General features: G+C 40.7%; 1 protein-coding gene across 3 annotated transcripts in view; it reads left to right on the forward strand.

Moving 5' to 3' along the window:
- TM2D1 (TM2 domain containing 1) overlaps positions 1-19,724 on the forward strand; it is a 40,946-nt gene that overhangs the window by 12,869 nt on the left and 8,353 nt on the right. For 2 of the 3 annotated variants that reach the window (XM_029617894.1, XM_029617893.1), the window contains exon 5: positions 12,386-12,459. In XM_029617894.1, coding sequence (XP_029473754.1) covers positions 12,386-12,459 — 74 coding nt within the window. Of the gene's footprint in view, positions 1-12,385; positions 12,460-13,059; positions 15,099-19,724 lie in introns of those variants that run through there. The other variant, XM_029617895.1, reaches the window with a different exon arrangement.

The raw sequence follows: 19,724 nt of genomic DNA on the forward strand, positions 1-19,724 counted from the left end.
GATTTTGGGATAATCATATATGTGTATGTATACTATTAATTTAATATTTAATTATGGATAAAAATAATAAAATTGACAATTCTCCTTTTTTATGGTGACTTTCAGCTGTATGTATTTGTTGTTAGTCAGCGCTCTCATTGTGAAATGCGTTTTTGAAAAGCCAAGTTTTTAGGCCTTTTTTGAAGAGTTTTAATTCTGTCATTAGTCTCAGTTCGAGTGGCAATGTGTTCCATAATAATGGTCCTGCCAAAGATAGAGCTCTCTCTCTCTCTAACCTGGGTCAACTTTGCTGTTTTGACTGAGGGAATGGTAAGTAGTGCTTTATTGGCCAACCTGAGATTTCTTTGAGGGGACATGTAATCGTAAAGCAGTGTTTAGCCAGTCGGCGTTTTCGTCATTTATTAATTTATGAATTGTGCATAGGGTTTTGAATTGTACTCTTTGTTCTATTAACGGTTATGCTAGGCAGATATAAAATATTGTTGTCTCCTTTGTCAGTCTGCTACTCCTGCCTGTGAGAACTTTGCTGATGTGAGCATCACAGACAGGACGGAGAGACAAAAGTGAAAACGCAAGTTCTTTTTTTTTTTTTTTATTTCATTGAAGCAAGTGGAGAGGAACCGCACCACATAAATACATGAAGAAGCAACGAATGGTGCAGCAGACAGTAGTAAATATAAATTATATTCTAAGGCAGAAAATATTTCAAATATCCAGAACAATTTATTTACTCCTTGAAATGCTGATGTTCACAGATATCATGAAAGTTACTGTGTCCCCGACACGTTTTTTGTGGCTGTGCCTCATCGGGAGGGACCAATAACTGTGAACAAAGAATTGTAACGGGAAAAAAAATCTTCAAAAACAACCTCTGTACCCCCAGGGAATAAACAAAATGTATCTGATTGCATCATCAAATATCATATATGTCTGTGTACAGTATTAATGTAATCAGAAGCGCCCTAGAGGAAGTAGTATACATATTTCAAAAAAGCGCCAAAATGTCACATAATTCCAAACCACCAGAAAAGCCAAAGGGCTTAGCCAATCACAAAACCAGGACAGAACGTGGTTTGTTATACAGTGGATTTCTGTATCTGTAAATTCTTGAGAACAGTGGGGTTAAAACAAAGAATAGCATGGTAGAGTAGGGCCTAGTATTTTGATGCACATGGAAGTGTTTTTGTTTGTAATATTTATAGTTTGCCAGTCCAAAAACCAGTTGCTTGTAGCGGATAAACCAAAATACAGTGCATTAAAAAAAAAAATACACAATGGGGCGGATTTTAAAAGGAGCGCGAATAGCCTACTTTTGTTTGCGCTCTGCTAAAAACCTGGATCGGCGCGCGCAAGGCTATGGATTTTGTATAGCCGGCCGAGCCGCGCAGCCTACCCCCGTTCCCTCCAAGGCCGCTCCGAAATCGGAGCGGCCTCGGAGGGAACTTTCCTTTGCCCTCCCCTCACCTTCCCCTCCCTTCCCCTACCTAACCCACCCACCCGGCCCTGTCTAAACCCCCCCCTTACCTTTGTCGGGGGATTTACGCCTCCCAGAGGGAGGCGTAAATCCCCGCGCGTCAGCGGGCCTCCTGCGCACCGGGCCGCGACCTGGGGGTGGGTCCGGAGGGCGCAGCCACGCCCCTGGGCCGTAGCCCCGCCCACGGGCCCGCCCCCGGAACGCTCCCGACACGCCGCCCCCTCTGAAAACCCCGGGACTTACGCGAGTCCCGGGGCTCTGCGCGCGCCGGTAGGCCTATGTAAAATAGGCTTACCGGCGCGCAGGGCCCTGCTCGCCTAAATCCACCCGGTTTTGGGCGGATTTAGGCGAGCAGGGCTCTGAAAATCCGCCCCTATACCTGAATACAATCAATCAATACAATAGCAAAGCAATACCAACTTTGAAGTGTCATAAAAGAATATAAATTTTTAAAAAAAGGTAAAAAAACAAAAAACCCCCAAAAACAATACCCAGGTATCCTTGTTGAGCAGTAACTAGATATTTTAGCTCCTGGGGCAGGCAAACACATTTGAGCCCCTCTGATCCTGACTCCTAAGAACATACTGTAAATTCATTCCTGGTCAGATCAGAGGTCCATCGAGTTCAGAGTCCTGTCTCCAACAGTGGCCAAACTGGGGGGGGGGGGGGGCGGCATTAGGAAGTACCCAAAAGATCCACAGTGAACACCAAGGGCAAGGAAGTTGCGGAATATATTTTAATAAAATAAATAGTGAAACAAATTCCTTATAACTCATTCCCTGTGCTAAGCGGTGGCTTTCCCAAATCTACCTGGCGAATAATGGCTTATGAAGCTTTCCTCCAGACCTTGTCCCTTTTCCCTGTGCTCTAGTTCCCAGTCCTCCTTTTTTCTTATTCTCCCCCTTCTTCCTCTTCCCCAGTCTGTCTGGTAGGAAGGCAATGACATTCTTCTAGCTTTTCATCCATGCTGGCCCATGCTTGCGTTTTTGTCATTTTTCCACCTCGAGAGCTTTGTACCCTGGGTGGTTGTCCTCTTGCCCACCCCAATTGCCATCCTGTCTGTGGCTCATGAAGTTTTGTTGCCTTTGCCCAAACTCTTTCCAAGGAGGAATACGTGAGTTTTTTACAGCAATATCTGTTGCATGTTAATTCATGCACTGATTTTTTTATATTAACCCTTCTGTAGCAGTGGCGCATTACATGCAAGATAATGAATTGTTAGCCTTACCTTTTAATGCTTTAATCATTTTTCATTACTGTGATGCATAATGTATAACCTTATTGAGTTTCACTCAGGTTTTACTAGTCCTTTTGGCTAATTATGAAATAAACTAATGAATTATATATTTATAATAATTTGAAGGTGAAAATCAATGACTATTTAAAGATCACTTCATTTATAATTCAATGCACAGTTTTTAAATAAAGTAGTTGGAGAACAATTTGTCCATTTGTGTAGGGACAACATGTTTTCGCTTCTGGACTCCAGGGAATGACGGGCAGAGCCTTGTCAATTAAATGGAAGAAGCAGATCTAACTAGATGTTACAAACAGCAATTCATCTATTTCTTAACTCTTGTTGCTTCCCCATTGATATTCATATGGATCCTAACAAATCTTATTTCTAAGATTGAAATGTTTCTGAATCAAAGGTGTGCACCTCTTATCGTAGCAACGCTTCCTTTTCAAGAATTTCAATCCACCTTTTAGCTCATAGCAGTTTTATATTAAAAAGACAAAAAAGACCCCCATAAATGTATTATTGGATCAGGTCAATAGTCCATTGAGCCCAGCAATAGTGGCTAATCTGGGTCACTTTGAAATATCTGGCAGATACTAGTAGGAAAATCTGTTCTATATTACTCACCCCCTAGAAATAGACTTGGGTGTCTCCACCTTTTTATCTGGCTAATAATGGACTTTTTTTTTATTTTTAAGTTCCGCTATACATAGCTTAATCGTGCATTGACTTGAAGAAAATGTACTTTAATTTTGTGTTAAATCTACTACTACTACTACTACTACTACTACTACTACTACTACTAAGGTTTGCTTTTGTTTTTTTTAATGGTGCATCCCATAGTCCTTGATAACAGTAAATAAACATTCCCTATTAATTTGTTCCACACTTTGGTTCAAGATGACAAAGTGCAGCTCTCAATGTACTGTTACTCCAGTCAGCGTTCGACATAGCTGTTTCGGCAGAGAGACTTGCCTGCTTCGGGAGCTCCACTATTAAAGGCTGCCATCAAATCTTCAACTAGAAGGAAGTATAAAAAGATGCTATAAAACGTCAAATGACCATTTTCAACCAGTAGAATGTAAATGCGTTCATATCTAGCGAATAATATGATTACATGTCACCCACGCAACTGTTCCAAAAAATGAAACATGTGAAATCATCTTCAAAAATATTGATTTAAAATAGAGTCCCATTCCATTTCTGCATTCAGGCCCATGGGAAAATTGTATTAAGATGGAGTATTCAACATTGCTCCTGTTCTAATAGTAAATGAGCTAAGTCACCTCCCTGTCTTGGGGAGCCACACAATGAAGGACCAGCCAAATGATATTCTAAGAGAATGGCACATAGTTTACAAATGGGTCACAATCAGAGCAGATATTTTCTGTGTACAACTGTGATGTTCAATCTCGCTGGTCTTCACCATCTGCTTGGTTTTACCAATATACAATAAATTGCAAGGGCACTATATAATATAGAAAGCAGACTTTAGAATTACAATTAGTAATATGTTGCATATCTCTTTTGACACTGGATGTATGAAAGATTGAGCATCCTGAGAGAAGGGATAAATACTACAGGAGCCACAACTTTTGATTCCCTACTGGTAATGTCTTCATATGAGATTTTAAATCGGCAGCAACAAATTTGTCGTGTAGGTTACTTCCATGAAGAGAATTTTGTAAACAAGAATAGCATTTTAAGATATGCCTATGGCGCTGAATAAATCCATTTAATACCTGCAGACAAACCGGCAAGAGGGGTAACACAAGTTGATCTAGTAGATCATCTTTTTGTCCATCATATTGAAATAGTATTCTAATAGAGTACAGTGCCTGCTGTATAAGCTTGCTTTATTACTGACATAGCAGCCACAATGTATAAACCTCTCAGATATATCCACAGCTTTCTCTTTGAAGTCTCCGTGAGAGGAACAGACACCTCAACCTAAAGAACTGACTTAACTGACAATGATGTTTTAAAGGCCAGCGGATGAATCTATCCCACTGTAACAGTCTTTCTATCAGTTTCCTTCTGATTAAATTGTAACTGCAAACTCATGATCTGAATATTAAATCAAAATATCCAAAAAAGATTTTTCAGAGGTATGGTACTATAAGATGAATTGTAGATTCTTGTCATAGATGTCATCTATGTAACACCTCCAAAGGTGGCCTGAATTCAGAAATGGAATGGGACTTTTTATTTTTTACTGATGACCTTTTCTTTCTGATTATTTTTTCCTTATGTTTCATTTTTCAGAGCAGTTGTGTGGGTGATAGGTATTCATATTATTTGCTAGATTTAAATGCATTTACATTCTATTGGGTTAAAAATGGTCATGTGACATTTTATAGCATCTATTTATACTTTGTTTTAGTTGAATATTTGATGGTATCCTTTAATAATGCAGTTCCCGAAGCAGACGTGTCTCTTTGTTGAAACAGCTATGTCGAATGCTGACTGGAGTAATAATACGTTTTTGAGAGCTGCATGTTCGTCAACTTGAACGAAAACTGTCCTTGTCACTTTGGAGTGATGCCTGAGGTGTGAACTATATGGTTTGCAGCCTAAGATGAGTGATTTTCTTATCGATTTTTATAAGTGCCAGTGGCTATTCAAAATTGAACTGTTTTGAGTATCTCATTTTGAAGTGACTCATTTGCAAAATTATTAACAGGGAATGTTGCAAAATGGTGGTGATTTTGGAGTTTGAGCAGCCTGTATACCACACATTGATTGCTAGAATTGTGTATGTAAGAGTTGCATCCCAGCTACAATGTGAACTGCGTGGCATCTTTGAATATTGATGGCTTTTTTTGTTTGACTAGCTTATTATATACTGAACACCATCTGATTACAAAAATGTGCATTTTAAAAAGTGTGTCCCTATTAGAATGTGATATGCATCATGTCCTTGCATCTCTTAAATAAGTGATATTTTCTTATTTACCTGCAAAGCATGGACATTTACCTAGATCTGAGTTGTCTCTACAAAGCAGTTCTTTATGACTATTTTTTCACTTTTGGTTTTTTGGTTTTGAAAAAGTTTTCATTGAAAACTATGAAATACAAAAGAATTTCTTCCCCTATTAAAAAAAAATAATAATTTCAAAGTATGTATATAAACTATGATTAAAACCCTGTGTGATATTTCTATAAAAGAAGCATCCTATAGCATTTAATATTCTGTGTTTTATGAATGCCCTTTTATCTTTAAATTGATTTTTCTTCATTCTTTATTTTCCATGATGGGTAGTACTGCTTTTTTTTACACAAAAGTTAAACATGACAGTTTTCTACAATTTTAAATTCAAAAATACTATTTGCTGATTTTAATGGATTGAAAAAAAAAAATGTCATGGCAAAAGCTTGGATACCATTTGAGTTTATTCATTACACTTTAAAATTATGGCTCAAAAAGCAATGTGGCTTGTTAGGCCATCATTTAGTCAGGTGAAGACAATTTCCCAACCATGTGCGGTGTGTACTTGCCTTCTCTAAATAATTGCCCATTCCATCCACCCTTCTCCCAGGTCCTTCCTTCCCAATTTCTTTAACTGTAGCTGTGAAAGAAGCTCTAGCACACCATTATTAGAAAACAAAGATTTTTATTGGATGGGTATGGCTACAGCATAGGTCAATTACGTAAACAATTCAACCTTTACGTGTGTTCTCTAATTCCTGTGGGGTGACCATGCCCTCATCTGCTGTGCTGCAGTTCATGAAAACTCAAATATCGTGCTAATCCAAACCTTCCACTGTTGGGGATGCAGGACTGTTGAAGCCTCGCGCCTTTGATAAACCTGCAATTCACTCCTCCTTTACTGGATCAGAGCTTTCTGCAGTACAATAATGTCCTGGTCTGTAAAAGAGCAGGATTCGATTTTTGAGGTGGTGAGTAGGCTTTGTAGCAGGAATACCAGCTGATATTCTCTGTCTGACCAGTTTTTCATAATAGTACTTGCCATGCATTCCTGGGGCATGGTCAACCCCCTACCCTCTATGCCATGACTGTTCATTGCGCAGCCACACCCACCAATGCGCATCAAGACCATGCAAACTGTCCAGAAATGGGCAGGAAAGCCAATGAAAGAAGAGGCTGGTGGGCAGACCGGCCTAGGCTTAAATTATGCTTGCCGATCTACCCCAGCCTCTGCCCTACTCCCTGATCTAGAGGGAGAGCACTTCCACAGTTGCTGGCCCTTCTCCCCCCTCCCTTCCCCAGGGATGGTGGCAGATCCTTGGTTGAACAAATACTCTGACCCTGCTAACTTCACAGGTTGTGATTGTTCTGGAACATTTCCAACAGCCATGGGGTCCTCAAAGCAGTTGACGGGGTATTTGAAAATAAGACAATTCACTACAAAACAGGTCTATTTATAAACAAAAAAACCTCTAAATGCTTCCAGCTAGCAATTTCAGTTGTCAAAAACTGTTAAGAAATGGAAGTTATAGGGAAGCATTTATCATTTTAAGCAGGTTCCCTCTTTTTGATGCTGCTCCTACTTTTGATTTTGGAGGATATGAATTAGCTATACCAAGCATTACTTAAGAATCATTTTGGTCTCTGATTTATCGATACATTAAGAAACTTGTAGAACCAGCCCTTTTTAAATTGTGCATGCTTCATTGGCTAAAGCCTTTGTGAGATCGCGATGATTTTCAGACCCTAATTTTTTCAGGTATTGATTATTGCAACTCTCTCCATTTGTCTGCCTGCAAATACTATCTGGCGACCAAGGGAAACAAGATCGGTGTAAAAAAGAGACCTTTGTTCTTAGAAATTACGTGCCCGACTCTGGCTGAGATTCGCTCTTAAACAGAGCTGCCTCAGGGGCAACTGTATAGGAAAATCTGTAAGGGTAACTGAGGTATACATGCAAATTGGAAATATTCTTAAGGTGCTTCTGCTTACGCGTATGCCTCCTTATTTAACAGCATTTATTATTCCAACGTCCTCCGGAACACATGGGAACGGGGCTCATAAACACATCTGCTCATATATCTCAGACCATTTTGGATGGTTTTTCTTCATTCAATTGCAATTGATGGTTTGAAATTCACCAGGTAGCCTGAAGCCAAGGTGCTGAACGATACCTGCAGCGTGAGTTTCGGATACTGCGGTCACTCTTACTTGGTCTGAGAGATATGAGTAGATGCGTTTATGAGCCCCATCTCTTTTTTACACCGATCTTGGTCGCTACATAGCCATCTTGGATCGGCTTCCGATTTGTTTTTGGGTGGATATGCTATCTGGGCATTGCAAATTCTTCAAAACACTACTACCCATATATTAACTGTCTCCCTTGTGCGTGGTCATATCCTAGCCAGTGGAAGATTAAATTCATACTGTCTTTTAATCTGTAAATTCTTAAATGGAGGGAGGAGGAATAGCCTAGTGGTTAGAGCAGTGGGCTATGAACCAGGAGACCAGGGTTCGAGTCCTGCTGTCACTCCTTGTGACCTTGGGCAAGTCACTTTACCCTCCATTGCCTCAGGTACAAAAACTTAGATTGTAAGCCCTCTGGGGATAGAAAAATACCTACAGTACCTGAATGAGATTGAAAGTCAGTATATAAAAATAATAAATAAATAAATACTCCATCCTCTTAGACAAATTTTGTTCTGTGTATTTTATAACCTAATGTGGAGAGATCAGCACATAAGGGTCAACTTGACATAACCTCTCGCTGCACTGTGCATCTTGAGAAGCATGATCGAGCACTTTCAGTCGACTGTCCTCTATTTTAGATATCCTGCCTGAAGTCTTATGTATTACAATTGGTATTAAACATTCAAAAAAAAACACTGAAAATTTGGCTGTTGAGACAAGCTTTTGAGCCTGGCACTTAAGTTGTAAAACTTTATGATCCACACAGTCCCATGAGAGTCATATTGTTGATGGATTTACTTTTTGTTTCAACTATTGATAATCTTTCTGAAGCTCTCAGCGAGGTTGAATTATTTTCTTTTGTGATCTCCAATGGGCTGTTTATAGCTCAAAAGGATTTTACCCAGTCTCCTTATGATGATTTCTTTTGTTATGTTTTTCATATCAAATGTTTGCATTACATGAATCTGCATGAGTTTTTTATTATACCCTGCCACGCACTTTGAACTGAGCAGGATAGAAATCTTGTAAAATAAATGTTAAAGCAAGATCTGGCAGGCAAGAAAGATTTCTGCAATACCTGCCTAAAAACTGGTCAGCTCTGCATGCAAAACAAGAAGCCACAGATGCCTGCCAGTGACGTGCAGTAAAGTTTAGACGCTGGTATAGTATATTCTGCATGGGAGAATTGTCAGAAGGAAACCTTTCCTGTGACCCCATCACAAGTCCACCTAAAATATGCAAAAAAAAAAAACCCCCAAAAGCCCTTGATAAGCTTGAAACGTTTTATGCCCCACAGTTGGTGAAGAAATTAAAGCTAAAAACAGGTTGACTATTTCAGCAAGACTCCGATCTGAACCATACCTCATAGCTAAGAAAAATAAAGGTTTCGGAACGGCCTTCAGGGTCCAGACTTGAATATTATTGAAAATCTGTGGGGAGTTCATGCAAGGGCACAAGGCCTGAGCTTATGAGAGTTCTGCAAGGAAGAGTGGGGGAAAAATGCCAGCGGCAAGGACAGGATAAGTTTGGAAGCTGTTTTTGCCAGACAAGGTGTTTTAGTACTGATTGAAACTTTGTGCATGTTATATTCATTATTTTATTATTTTCTGTCCTTTAAAATCTGCAAATAGTAATTTCCCGTTTAAAAATTGCAGAAAAATCTATTTAACTTTGTATTAATAATAAAAAAAGCTTCTTCACTATGGGTACAGTGAAATATGTTTTTCTTCTAAATCATTAGAGGAAGAAAAGATCTCAAATCAGAGCTGAACTGTCAATGACCTGATCAAAGCTCAATATCAAGCATTGTCCATTTATTACTATTTTAAAATGAAAATAAAGTGCAAATAAAAACTTCTGAAGATAAGTTTTATTTGCACAGAAGTAGATTTTTCACTTTAAAACAAAAAATAGAGGGTTTTGTTTTTTGGGGTTTTTTTAGATCAATGATTGATCTTGAGCTTTGATCAAGTCATTGACAGTTCTGCTCTGATTTGAGGTCTCTTCCTCCAATGATTAAAAAAGAAAAGGAAGATAAAATTCTTTGATTTTAGTTGGATTGAATTTTACAGTGAAGAAGCTTTTATTATTGTAAGATTTTAATCCCTTCTTTTCCCAGATTTGTGTGAATGTTTAACTTTGTTCCATGTAAAGGTTATAGGCCAGATTTAAAAAAAAAAACAGGGGTGCTCCGAAACGAGCAGAAACCTGCATGGCCGGGCCACAGGGATTTTCAAACACTCGCGGCCTTGTGCATATCTACCCGGACGCGCAGAGCGGGGTTCAGCAAAAAGGGGCGTGGGCAGGCCGGGATAGCGCCATTAGGTACTGTCCTGCTGAAATGCGTGCGCGGCATGTGCAACCTGCGCAACCTGCTACTGCTCCGGAGAGCAGGAAAGTTTTAAAACAAAAAAAAAAAAAATCGGGGTTTTAGGGATTGGGGTGGTAAGGGGAAAAGGGAGGCAGGTGTGGTAGAGGGTTTAGGAAATTCCCTCCCAGTTTGCTCCTTTAATTGGGGCGGGGGGTGGGACTGGGAAAAGGCATGATGTAAAATCGCACCCCCTCCCCTTTTACTTGCACGACTCGGCATTTGCGCGCACTGATATAAAATTGGGCACGCTTGTGCATGGGGGAAGCGGATTTTAGAACGTGCGCGCATGCCGGGAAACCGCACATGGACGCCTGCGCGCGTGTTTGAAAATCCTACCTTTATCTGCTTTTGTTCAAGTACATTGAAGCATGCAGCTTGATCAGGGGTACCTAAACTCTTTTGCATACAGCTGATCTAGTCTTTTTGTAAATAATTGCAGAATTAATTGATTAAACTATTCTTTGTAAACCTTTTACTGTCAGTTGAAGCATACGAACACATCGTGATGCATGCAAAGTACCTGAAATACAGTGCCTCCTAGTGTTTCCTGCCCTACAACATAATGCTTTTAATTTAACTAACCATACACTACGCAATCCACTTTGAAATGGCTGACAGGCTACAAAGGGCAGGATAAATATATGAAATGACTTTAAAGTAGCATTATTAAATTGTTACAGTGTCTGCACATTCAGCCCAAATTAATGAAAAATGGGTTAGGCCCAGGTGGACCTTGGTGTGGTTTTGCTTCCATTTTCCTCGTAGATATGAGACACATACAGAGCGGAGAGCGTATGTGTTTGTAGACCCGTCGCCCCGCTCCTCCCAGCGCACTAGCACAGAACAGTCGTTTTAGGCTGGCTAGGAATCTGGTCGTTCAGACAGCAGCATTTTTTTTTTTTTTGGGTGGGGAGGCCCCCATCCAGCCAATTCCATTTCGGGGTACAGTTCAAGAATTTGGTAAATTACTAATTGAAAATGTTCTGCTGTAAGGCTTTTCATATGCCATTTGTTACTGCAGTACTGGGTGGCTCCTTGTGCGGCCCACTCCTTAAAGCAAATATCAGCAAAGCGGTCTGGCAGAATCCAGTAGCAAATGACCAGTGTGTAAGCTTATTAAACTTTAGCAGCAGGTGACGTCCGGTGGTTAGTGTCCCGTCAGGAAGAAAATGTCCTCCAGCTTCATCAGTAGGTGGCAAATGACCACTAAATGATTTTGTTTAAGGGATGTCTGCTGCTCTACTCTGGAGAGTGGACAAAGTAAGAGTGACCTGAATATGTAGCCATTTCTTTACATTTCTAGCACTGTCCAAATATTTATAAGATTGTGACCTGCATAATGCATGCTTGGCCTATGGTAAGCATGCTGTGCATGCCGTATAGCAGAAGAGGTTTCCTGTATAAATTATACCTTTCTTATTTTGGAATTCCCACGGTTTGTCTTAATTCTTTTTTTTTAACCAACTTTATAGGTTGAGTGGGAGGAGCTTTCAGAAATTTCAAACATTTGTTTTACATTAAGAGTGCATCACAAAATACCTCAACTTTCTCTGTTCTGACTGCTGGATTAGTTAAGGAGTGGACCCAAAAAACAAAGCGGAAGCCGATCCAATACTGCTGAGTAGCGAAGAAAACAAAGAAGATGGGTGTATCAAGGGACTTTTATTAGAACTTGCCCGACTCTGGCCGAGTTTCGCTCACACAGGAGCTGCCTCAGGGGCTACTGTATAGATGGATCTCTGATTACAGATACTTCAGTGCAAAACCATCATACTCTGTACATAGTGATTCTGTGTGTGGTCAGTTTTAAAGATCAGTCTCCGTATGCCAGATTGTATCTTATGGGCTTTCCTTGTATCACCATCACGGTACAGACTGTCTCTGCTATGAATGCTAGCAAGTCACTTTATAACCCATTGCCTTGGGTACCCACTTGGATTGTATGTTTTTTGGGACACAGACTTGGTGTACCTGAATAGTGATCACTACTGTACAGCACAGAGTATGCTCTGTAGCACTGTAAAAAGAAAGATTGGTGGTATAGGTTGAACTAAAAAATGTGACTCTGCGCATATTTGTTATTGCTTACATGCTTTTATTTGAATAACTACATTTAAAGAGTATAAAGGTTTCTAGCTGTTAGCCACTGCGTTAAATGTTGTATCTCCTTTTTATTGGTAGGCCTGTTAAAGTTTTGCACTGTCGGATTTTGTGGCATTGGCAGCCTTATTGATTTCATTCTCATCTCCATGCAGGTCAGTTGATACCAGTTACCTTCATTTTGATTGTTTAACTTTTTTTTTTTATATCTTTATAGTGGGGAGAAAAGTTGGTGTTGAGAATAGTCCTTAAAAAAAAACAAAACAATAGGTAACAAATGATAGAGAGATTAACTTTAGATTTTTATAATACTGAGTTGTGGAATCCATAGTATTTTAAAATAGATTGAAAACACATTCAGGTTAGCAGTTAAAATTAGAAGTCTTTGAGTACTATCCATGCTTCCAAAACTTGTGTGAAGCTTTTCATAGGAAAAATGAAAAAAAAAAAAAAAATGAAGGGAAGTGAGTCAAACTGTTTTAAGAAAACTGTCATACAAAAGGGGTCCAGGAACATGAGTTAAAGAATCGTCCACTTGCCATTGACCTGCTGTGACCTTGGGCATTTCATTTTTATCTTTCTGTGCTTCTGAGACCCAGACCAGGTCAAAAACCAGGCATTTAACTTAATATGGTTTTCTTGGTCAACAAAATCATTTTTTCTTTATTTTAATTACTGCAGTTTCACATTGCATTGTAGACGTTACATGAAGAGAATATGCAGTGTTAAACCATGGAGTCATTTTATTTTTCTAGCTTTTTTTTTAGTCCTCTTACAACATTCTACGTGCATCGATGAGAATTGGACCCCTTCTGCTCTTGGCAGGTCTCTAGTAGATTCCAGAACATAGAGACATTGGTCACATGGAGGCTGTTGTATGGCAGGTCCACACTGAATAAGTCCTGCAGCAGTAGCACGTGCTGCCTTGAGGAATAAGCAGCCAACAGAAGAAACCTGAGGAGGCCTGCTGGAGCCAGCCTGCCACTCCCCAAGCACCTCAGGAAGCAGCCAACGGCCCCCAGCTCCCCGAGAGCCATCCTATGGCTTTCTAACCTGAAGGAAAACCGTGGGAGCCAGCCGACCGTGGGAGACAGTGTACAGTTCCCCAATGTAGAGGAAAACCATGAAAGCAAGCTCGTGCCTCTCCCCAACCGCATATACAATATTCCCTTTGTTTGTTATATTCTTGACTTTCTTTTCTTGTGAAAGACATTTTGGCACCTTTTCTCCCCACTCTGATCATTGGAATGAATTGTTGCTGCATTCTAAATGCAAAACAGACTTTCAAACTTATTATATAAAGCACAAATGTATATCTGCCAAACTCTGTTATACACAGCATGATATTTATAAATATTCTATCTTTGCCTTTCATATGCACAGGAGATTTGGAGGCAGAGAGTGGGAGCCCCTTCTAGACTTTTAGCAGTAGCTAATTGTTAACATTTTACTTGGCAATTCTTGTGTGACTGGACTGTACATCTGTCATTACCACATATGTTGACTAATCACCCATTGAAGATTGGAGACTGCTTCCCAGCCTGATCCCAGCACTCTTCCCCTGCCTCCTCCCCACCTTACCTGACAACTCTCATCCTTCTCTACCTCTCTTCAGTCCTTTGGGTGCCAGCATTGTTGTTCCTTTAGGCTGAACAAAGAAGGTGGAAACCCCAAATCACTGTGCTCTGACTTCACCAATAAGCCCCTGCACGAACTATACGGAGATCTGGTCTCTCCCAACGCAGTTAATTGAAATACGGTCCATGTCGGGGAGTCCATGAACATGATTCATTAAGATGTTAATTTCTATAAAAGAATTAAAACATTTCTTTGAACAACTTTTTGAGTTCTTGTGAGCTTTCAAGTTTTGTCCCAATCACTATTATTATCTCTGAAGTTCCTTTAGGCTTGGCCATCTGTCTCCTTTCAGTGCTGTGGCCTGGAGCTGTTACAGCACAGATTGCAAGTTCCCTAAGTATATTATTATATAGAAGATAGTTTGGGTTTTTCATGGACAAGCACACCAAACAGAGCCACACAAGCGGGTGATGTCATCTGATGGCGCCGACGCGGCCGCGCTATCTCAGAGCTAGGACAGTAAAGACTTTCTGAGCACGTGCAGGCGTTCCCATGTGAGACTCCTCTTTCTTTTAATTCTGCTGCAGTGGCAAGATGTAGTTTGCTCTCTCTAAGTTGGCCTAAAGTGTTTTTCATGACAGTTCCACTACAGTTTTTCCTCATTTTTTTACGCGTTGTCTCTTTTGAATTTCCTTAGTATAAAAAATATATATATATATCGTATAAAAATTTGGTTTAGAGTAGTTTCATCATGTTGGGGAAACTGCCATTCAGGAAATGTAGCCTTGAGATAGCCATAGGGGATTTCCACAAAATCTCTCTAAAATGTCTGTCTGTCACCTGACGTCTCCAACTGTCAGGATTGTGCCAGAATGTCACTGAGGGGGGGAATTGTTTTCAGTGGCCTCTCTTCAAAAAAGAGCAGAGCCTCAAAGAAAAGGGGCCCTGAGTCTCACAAGCATAGAAACAGGAAGTCTTCCCCCCACTCCCACTGGGATAGAAAGAGAGACCCATCAGGAAGGAAAGAAGCTCATAAATCTTCCAGAAAGTTGGAGGGATCTCCTAAGATGCCGGAAAATTCAGCATCGTTGAACTCCATGCTGTGCAGGGCACTGAAGTCGGTGCCATCCAGTTTGGTGCTGACAGAACTGAGGAGATCGGAGCCATTTGCATCCGTGCCAAATAGTTCAACCCCATCTTTTTTTTTTTTTTTTTTAGCACATAGAAGGCACGCTCTGTCCATTCTAGTGCCACAATCGGATACATCCTCATTCTCCTTCACACTGAACAAGTCCAAGTCATAATTTTATTCGGAGAATGTGGCTTGACTTTATAAGGCACTATATGAAGGAGATAACTATTGTCATCCCAGGAATGCGCTCCGGTTCTGGAATGATTTCAAAATTATAATAATCACCATCACAAATGCAGCCGTTCCAGAGGCCCGCAGATGAGGAAGAAAGTGATCAATCCTGTCTACTTTCCTTAGTACAAACAAGTGATTCAGATACAGGTATGGATTTTTATCTCTCTACTGGCTTATTCTATTTCAGAGGACCCCTTACCTAAAGATAGAAGTTCCACCCTTCCCAAAGATCTCTTATCCACTGTTTAATCAAAGGATGGCAAATTCGGTTCCCTTCTCTGTACCAGAACCAGGACAGGCAGAGGAATTTGCAGAGCTGCTCAAGTTTATAAAACCCTAAAACAACCTTCGGCTGTGTCAGTGCAGAGATTTGCAAACCGAAATATGGAATTTTATCTGTCCACTGCACCAGTAGCCAGAAGAACAGACCTTTTTAAATACAAGTTTAAAGACTGCCTCTGTTGTGACAAAGTACGGCTCCCACGTGATTCCATAGTAATGGCATCAGCACTGAGCAAAGTTAAGAAATAGAAAATCTATTCCAATGCATTGCCTGTAAAAGAATGTAGACTTCTGGATAATATAGGGGGGAAAAATTTTTATCAGCTATGTTCCAGAGCAGGATTACAGCTCATCAATTCCAAACACGACATTTTGCAAAGATCAAGCACGATTCGGCCTCGTTGGCATCAGATTTACAAGCAAGGTTCCAAGCTCATTTTTCAAAAGCAGAGGAGTGCTCAAAGCATCTGATGAAATCAATCTGACACATTCGACACATCAACTAATAGCAAGTACGAGGCTAATGTAGAGGAGTAGCCTAGTAGTTAGAGCAGCAAACTGAGAGCCAGGGAAGCCAGGGTTCAAATCCTACTGCCTTGGGTAAGTCACTTCACCCTCCATTGCCTCAGGTACAAACTTACAGGCCGATACAGTACAGTGCGCTCTGGCGGAGCGCACTGTTAACCCACGATTGGACGCGCATTTTTGACACGCTAGCTTTAACCCTTATTCAGTAAGGGGTAATCACGCGTCCAACCCTCCCCCTCCCCCCCCCCCCCCCCCCCGAACCTAAGTTTAAAAAAGTTTAAAAAAAAAAAAAAATTAAAATGGGCTCGCGGGTTGAAAACCGGACACTCAATTTTGCCGGCATCTGGTTTCCGAACCCATGACTGTCGGTGGGCTCAAGAACAGATGCTGGCAAAATTGAGCGTCTGCTGTCAAACTCGCTGACAGCCGCCTCTTTTTGCCGCGGACCATAATTTAAATTAATTTACTGTATTGCGCGCACAGGAAAGCGGGCGCTCTCCCGTGATTTTTACTTTATCGGCCCATTAGATTGTAAGCCCTCTGGGGATTGGGCAATACCTGCAGTACCTGAATGTAATCCACTTTGAGCAGCCAATGAAAAGGCCTGAGCTAAACAAGGCCTCTGGTCTTTAGAGAAGATGTTTGTGAAAAATTGGTGGAGAAGTCCAAGAAACTGAACATCCATGAAAAAACAGTGCACCACTCTTCAAACTTTGAGCATGGTAACTTCAGACCTGGTTGCTAGTGAGAGGAAATACTAACCCTATAGAAGACATTTCTACTATTCATGAAGGCATTTTGCTCCTTATCTGTACCAGAGGTAGCACTACCAACCTCAACAGCTGCCCTCCAGTCAGCGGAATAGAGAGAAACCTCAGTCCAGCAACCTCCACCAAAGTAAACAGTTTTTTGACTATACTAGTCTTATTTATTTATAGACATTTGATATTCTGCCTTTTATCAAGAATGGCCATAAGGTGGATTACAATTAATTTAAGGCAACAATTGCAATTGAAATAACCTTCAGCGGTGATCATATTCACAAGTCCTTCACCAGAGCCAGGGGGATTTGGGTTTCTGCAGGGAAGAACTGGCTGAAGGTTTAGCTTTTTTTTCTGAAGGGAAGGTAGTAAGTTTCACGTCATAGGGGTACCAGTACCTTGTTCCAGATTTTTGGAGCATAACAGCTGAAGGCACAGAATCTAGCACACAACTGTCTGGCAGTGGTCAGAGAATAGACGAAAGGAGAGCCATTTGGGAGGACCAGAGATCTCATGGCTGTTTAGGAAGAGAGAAGCTGAGGTGGTTACTCAAGTGCTTGCTTATTCACGCACTTGTAAGCAAAGCAGAGAGTTTTGAATGTTCTGTTTTCAAGTAAGGGCCAGTGCATTTGATGGGAATATTGGTTTTATATGAGCGGTTGCTTTAACTCCAACCAAAATTCTAGCAGTAGTACTTTGAAGGAGCCGGAGAAGTTTCATACTGTTTGCATGATTCTGTTAAACAGGGAGTTGCAGTAGTCAATTCAGCAGGTCATTACTGCATGGATTACAGTGGCAAGATTGTGTTTAGGTAGCTGTGTAGCTGGGGTTTCTGGCGCAGATACATAAAGGAAGTCCTTTTTATCGAGCTGAAACCCTAGGCTTCAAACTGATTTCTTTTGGCAGTAACAGGGAACCTGACAGGGAAGATAATGCGCACAGGAGGTGATCTTGTCAGCTAACCTAGAGGAGTTCAGATTTGGAAGGGTTTAGTTTGACTTTGTAGTTGTTAGCCCATTGGGCTACTTGCCTTTAAACAGTTGTTGAGGATTGCAGTGGATGCAGTTTGGTTTCATTTTCATGCACTGTTGGATGTCAGCATACAGGTGGCATTAAATGTTGAAAGATTAGATGAGGTCAAAAATAGGACATATGTAAATATTGAAAAGGACTGGGGAGAAGAGCGAACCCCGAGGCACTCTCCAGGTGAGATCAATGGGTTTGGATGTTTTATTGGCCCAAGTGACAGATTGGGTTCTGTTAGCTAGGAATGACTCAGTGAGGAAGTAAGTAAGGAGACTGGCATGGGTGCGGAGAGTGAATGAGGGGATCACCATGGGTGGAAGTGAAGTGAGGAGATTGGAGAGAGTTCAGGATGTGAGTGAGAGGATTGGAGGGACTTTTGGGGTTGTGAGAGAGTCAAAGGGTACTTTGAGGAGGGGATGGGGTTTGATTGATTGTGGGGCTGTGGCTTCCTTATCCTCCCCACACTAATCTCTCTTCTTCCACCCCTATCACGAGTTCTTCATCTTGATCTTTGATTCTCTTGCACTCCCATTCTTGCCACCTCTTCCTCCTCCCCATACCTGATTCCTCTTCCCATTCCCAGATCCTGTTCCCTCCTTCCTCCCAACCCTAAACACCAAGATTTTTTCCTCTAATAAAGAACCAAATACATTAACTAGATACAGACATGTCAGAAAACAACTATTTTTATAAAGTGAAAAAATACATTATTTAAATTGCAAATATATGAAGACATGTAAATTTGCCATAGAGTTTTGAAAAATCTGCCACAATTTAACTCTTGCAGCAGAATCTTGAAAAATCAGCCACAGGAAACCGGGGGCTCTGGTTATGCCCCCAGGACTTCATGAAGTTTTACTACAGGAATATAATGGCATGAACTAAAAATAAATGTATAGAACCGATTAACAAAAACGGTACAGTATGAGTTTTACGAGGCCTTTGACGTTTAAAGAATTGGCTCTTTGGCAGAACATTTAGGCATGAAAGATGGTGGCTAATGTTCCACAGCTGAAGCCTAGGGTACTGCAACAGTAGTTTGAAAAGAGAGCCAACTTTTTTTTTTTTCCATAAATCGTAAATTTTCTTTATAAAAAAAAAAAAAAAAAGCACGTCGCACAGCATATGGCAGGCATGCATTTCAGTTATCATCTGACGGCATACTGAAGTGGCAGCTGTCTAACGGTCTCTCCCGGTTCTGGCACACCTCTTGAAAAGTGAAGGCATCCAGTCTCATCCATCAACCACGCTTAGAGAAGAACTCATGCTTGTGACTGTGCATGCTGAACTGATCTAGCAGACGTTTTAAGAATTACTTTTCCTGTTTGGTATTGCGAAAAGCACAATATTGGTGCACCGTTGTTTTGTTTTTTTTTAATTTTTTTTCCCTTTTTAAATTTTTTTTTTTCTCATTTCCCACACAGATGTGAACTCTTGTTTCAGTTTGTAAAATCCATAGTTAAACTGCACTGCCGTACCGGAATCCCCATTAAACTAATAGCTGCACATAAGTGGTGACATCATATTCTGTTCCCCACATTGGTTTTATGCTTTCAAACAATGGTTTCATTGCTTGTGCACCAGCGTGCTCCATAATGGCAGCATTATGGTTAAGCTGCAAGTAATAAAACTGCATTCTAACTGGCAATTGGCTCCACTCTGCTCTGTTCTTAACCGCTGCATTCCAGCAGCTTCGCATTCCCCCAGCCGCTCCTACACAGGTCAGGTGCAGTTTAAATTACAGGCCTGAAGTTACTTAGAAGCCATTTTATTAAAGGTTGTTTTCTCCTTGGACGGATGCTTGTTTATACAAGAAAGATCTCAGGTGTGTATATTCTTAGAACTGTACTGCCTGGAATGTTACTCTGCACCATTTTAA

Source organism: Rhinatrema bivittatum, chromosome 10 (assembly GCF_901001135.1).
Source record: "Rhinatrema bivittatum chromosome 10, aRhiBiv1.1, whole genome shotgun sequence".
In the NCBI taxonomy this organism is placed as follows: Eukaryota; Metazoa; Chordata; class Amphibia; order Gymnophiona; family Rhinatrematidae; genus Rhinatrema; species Rhinatrema bivittatum.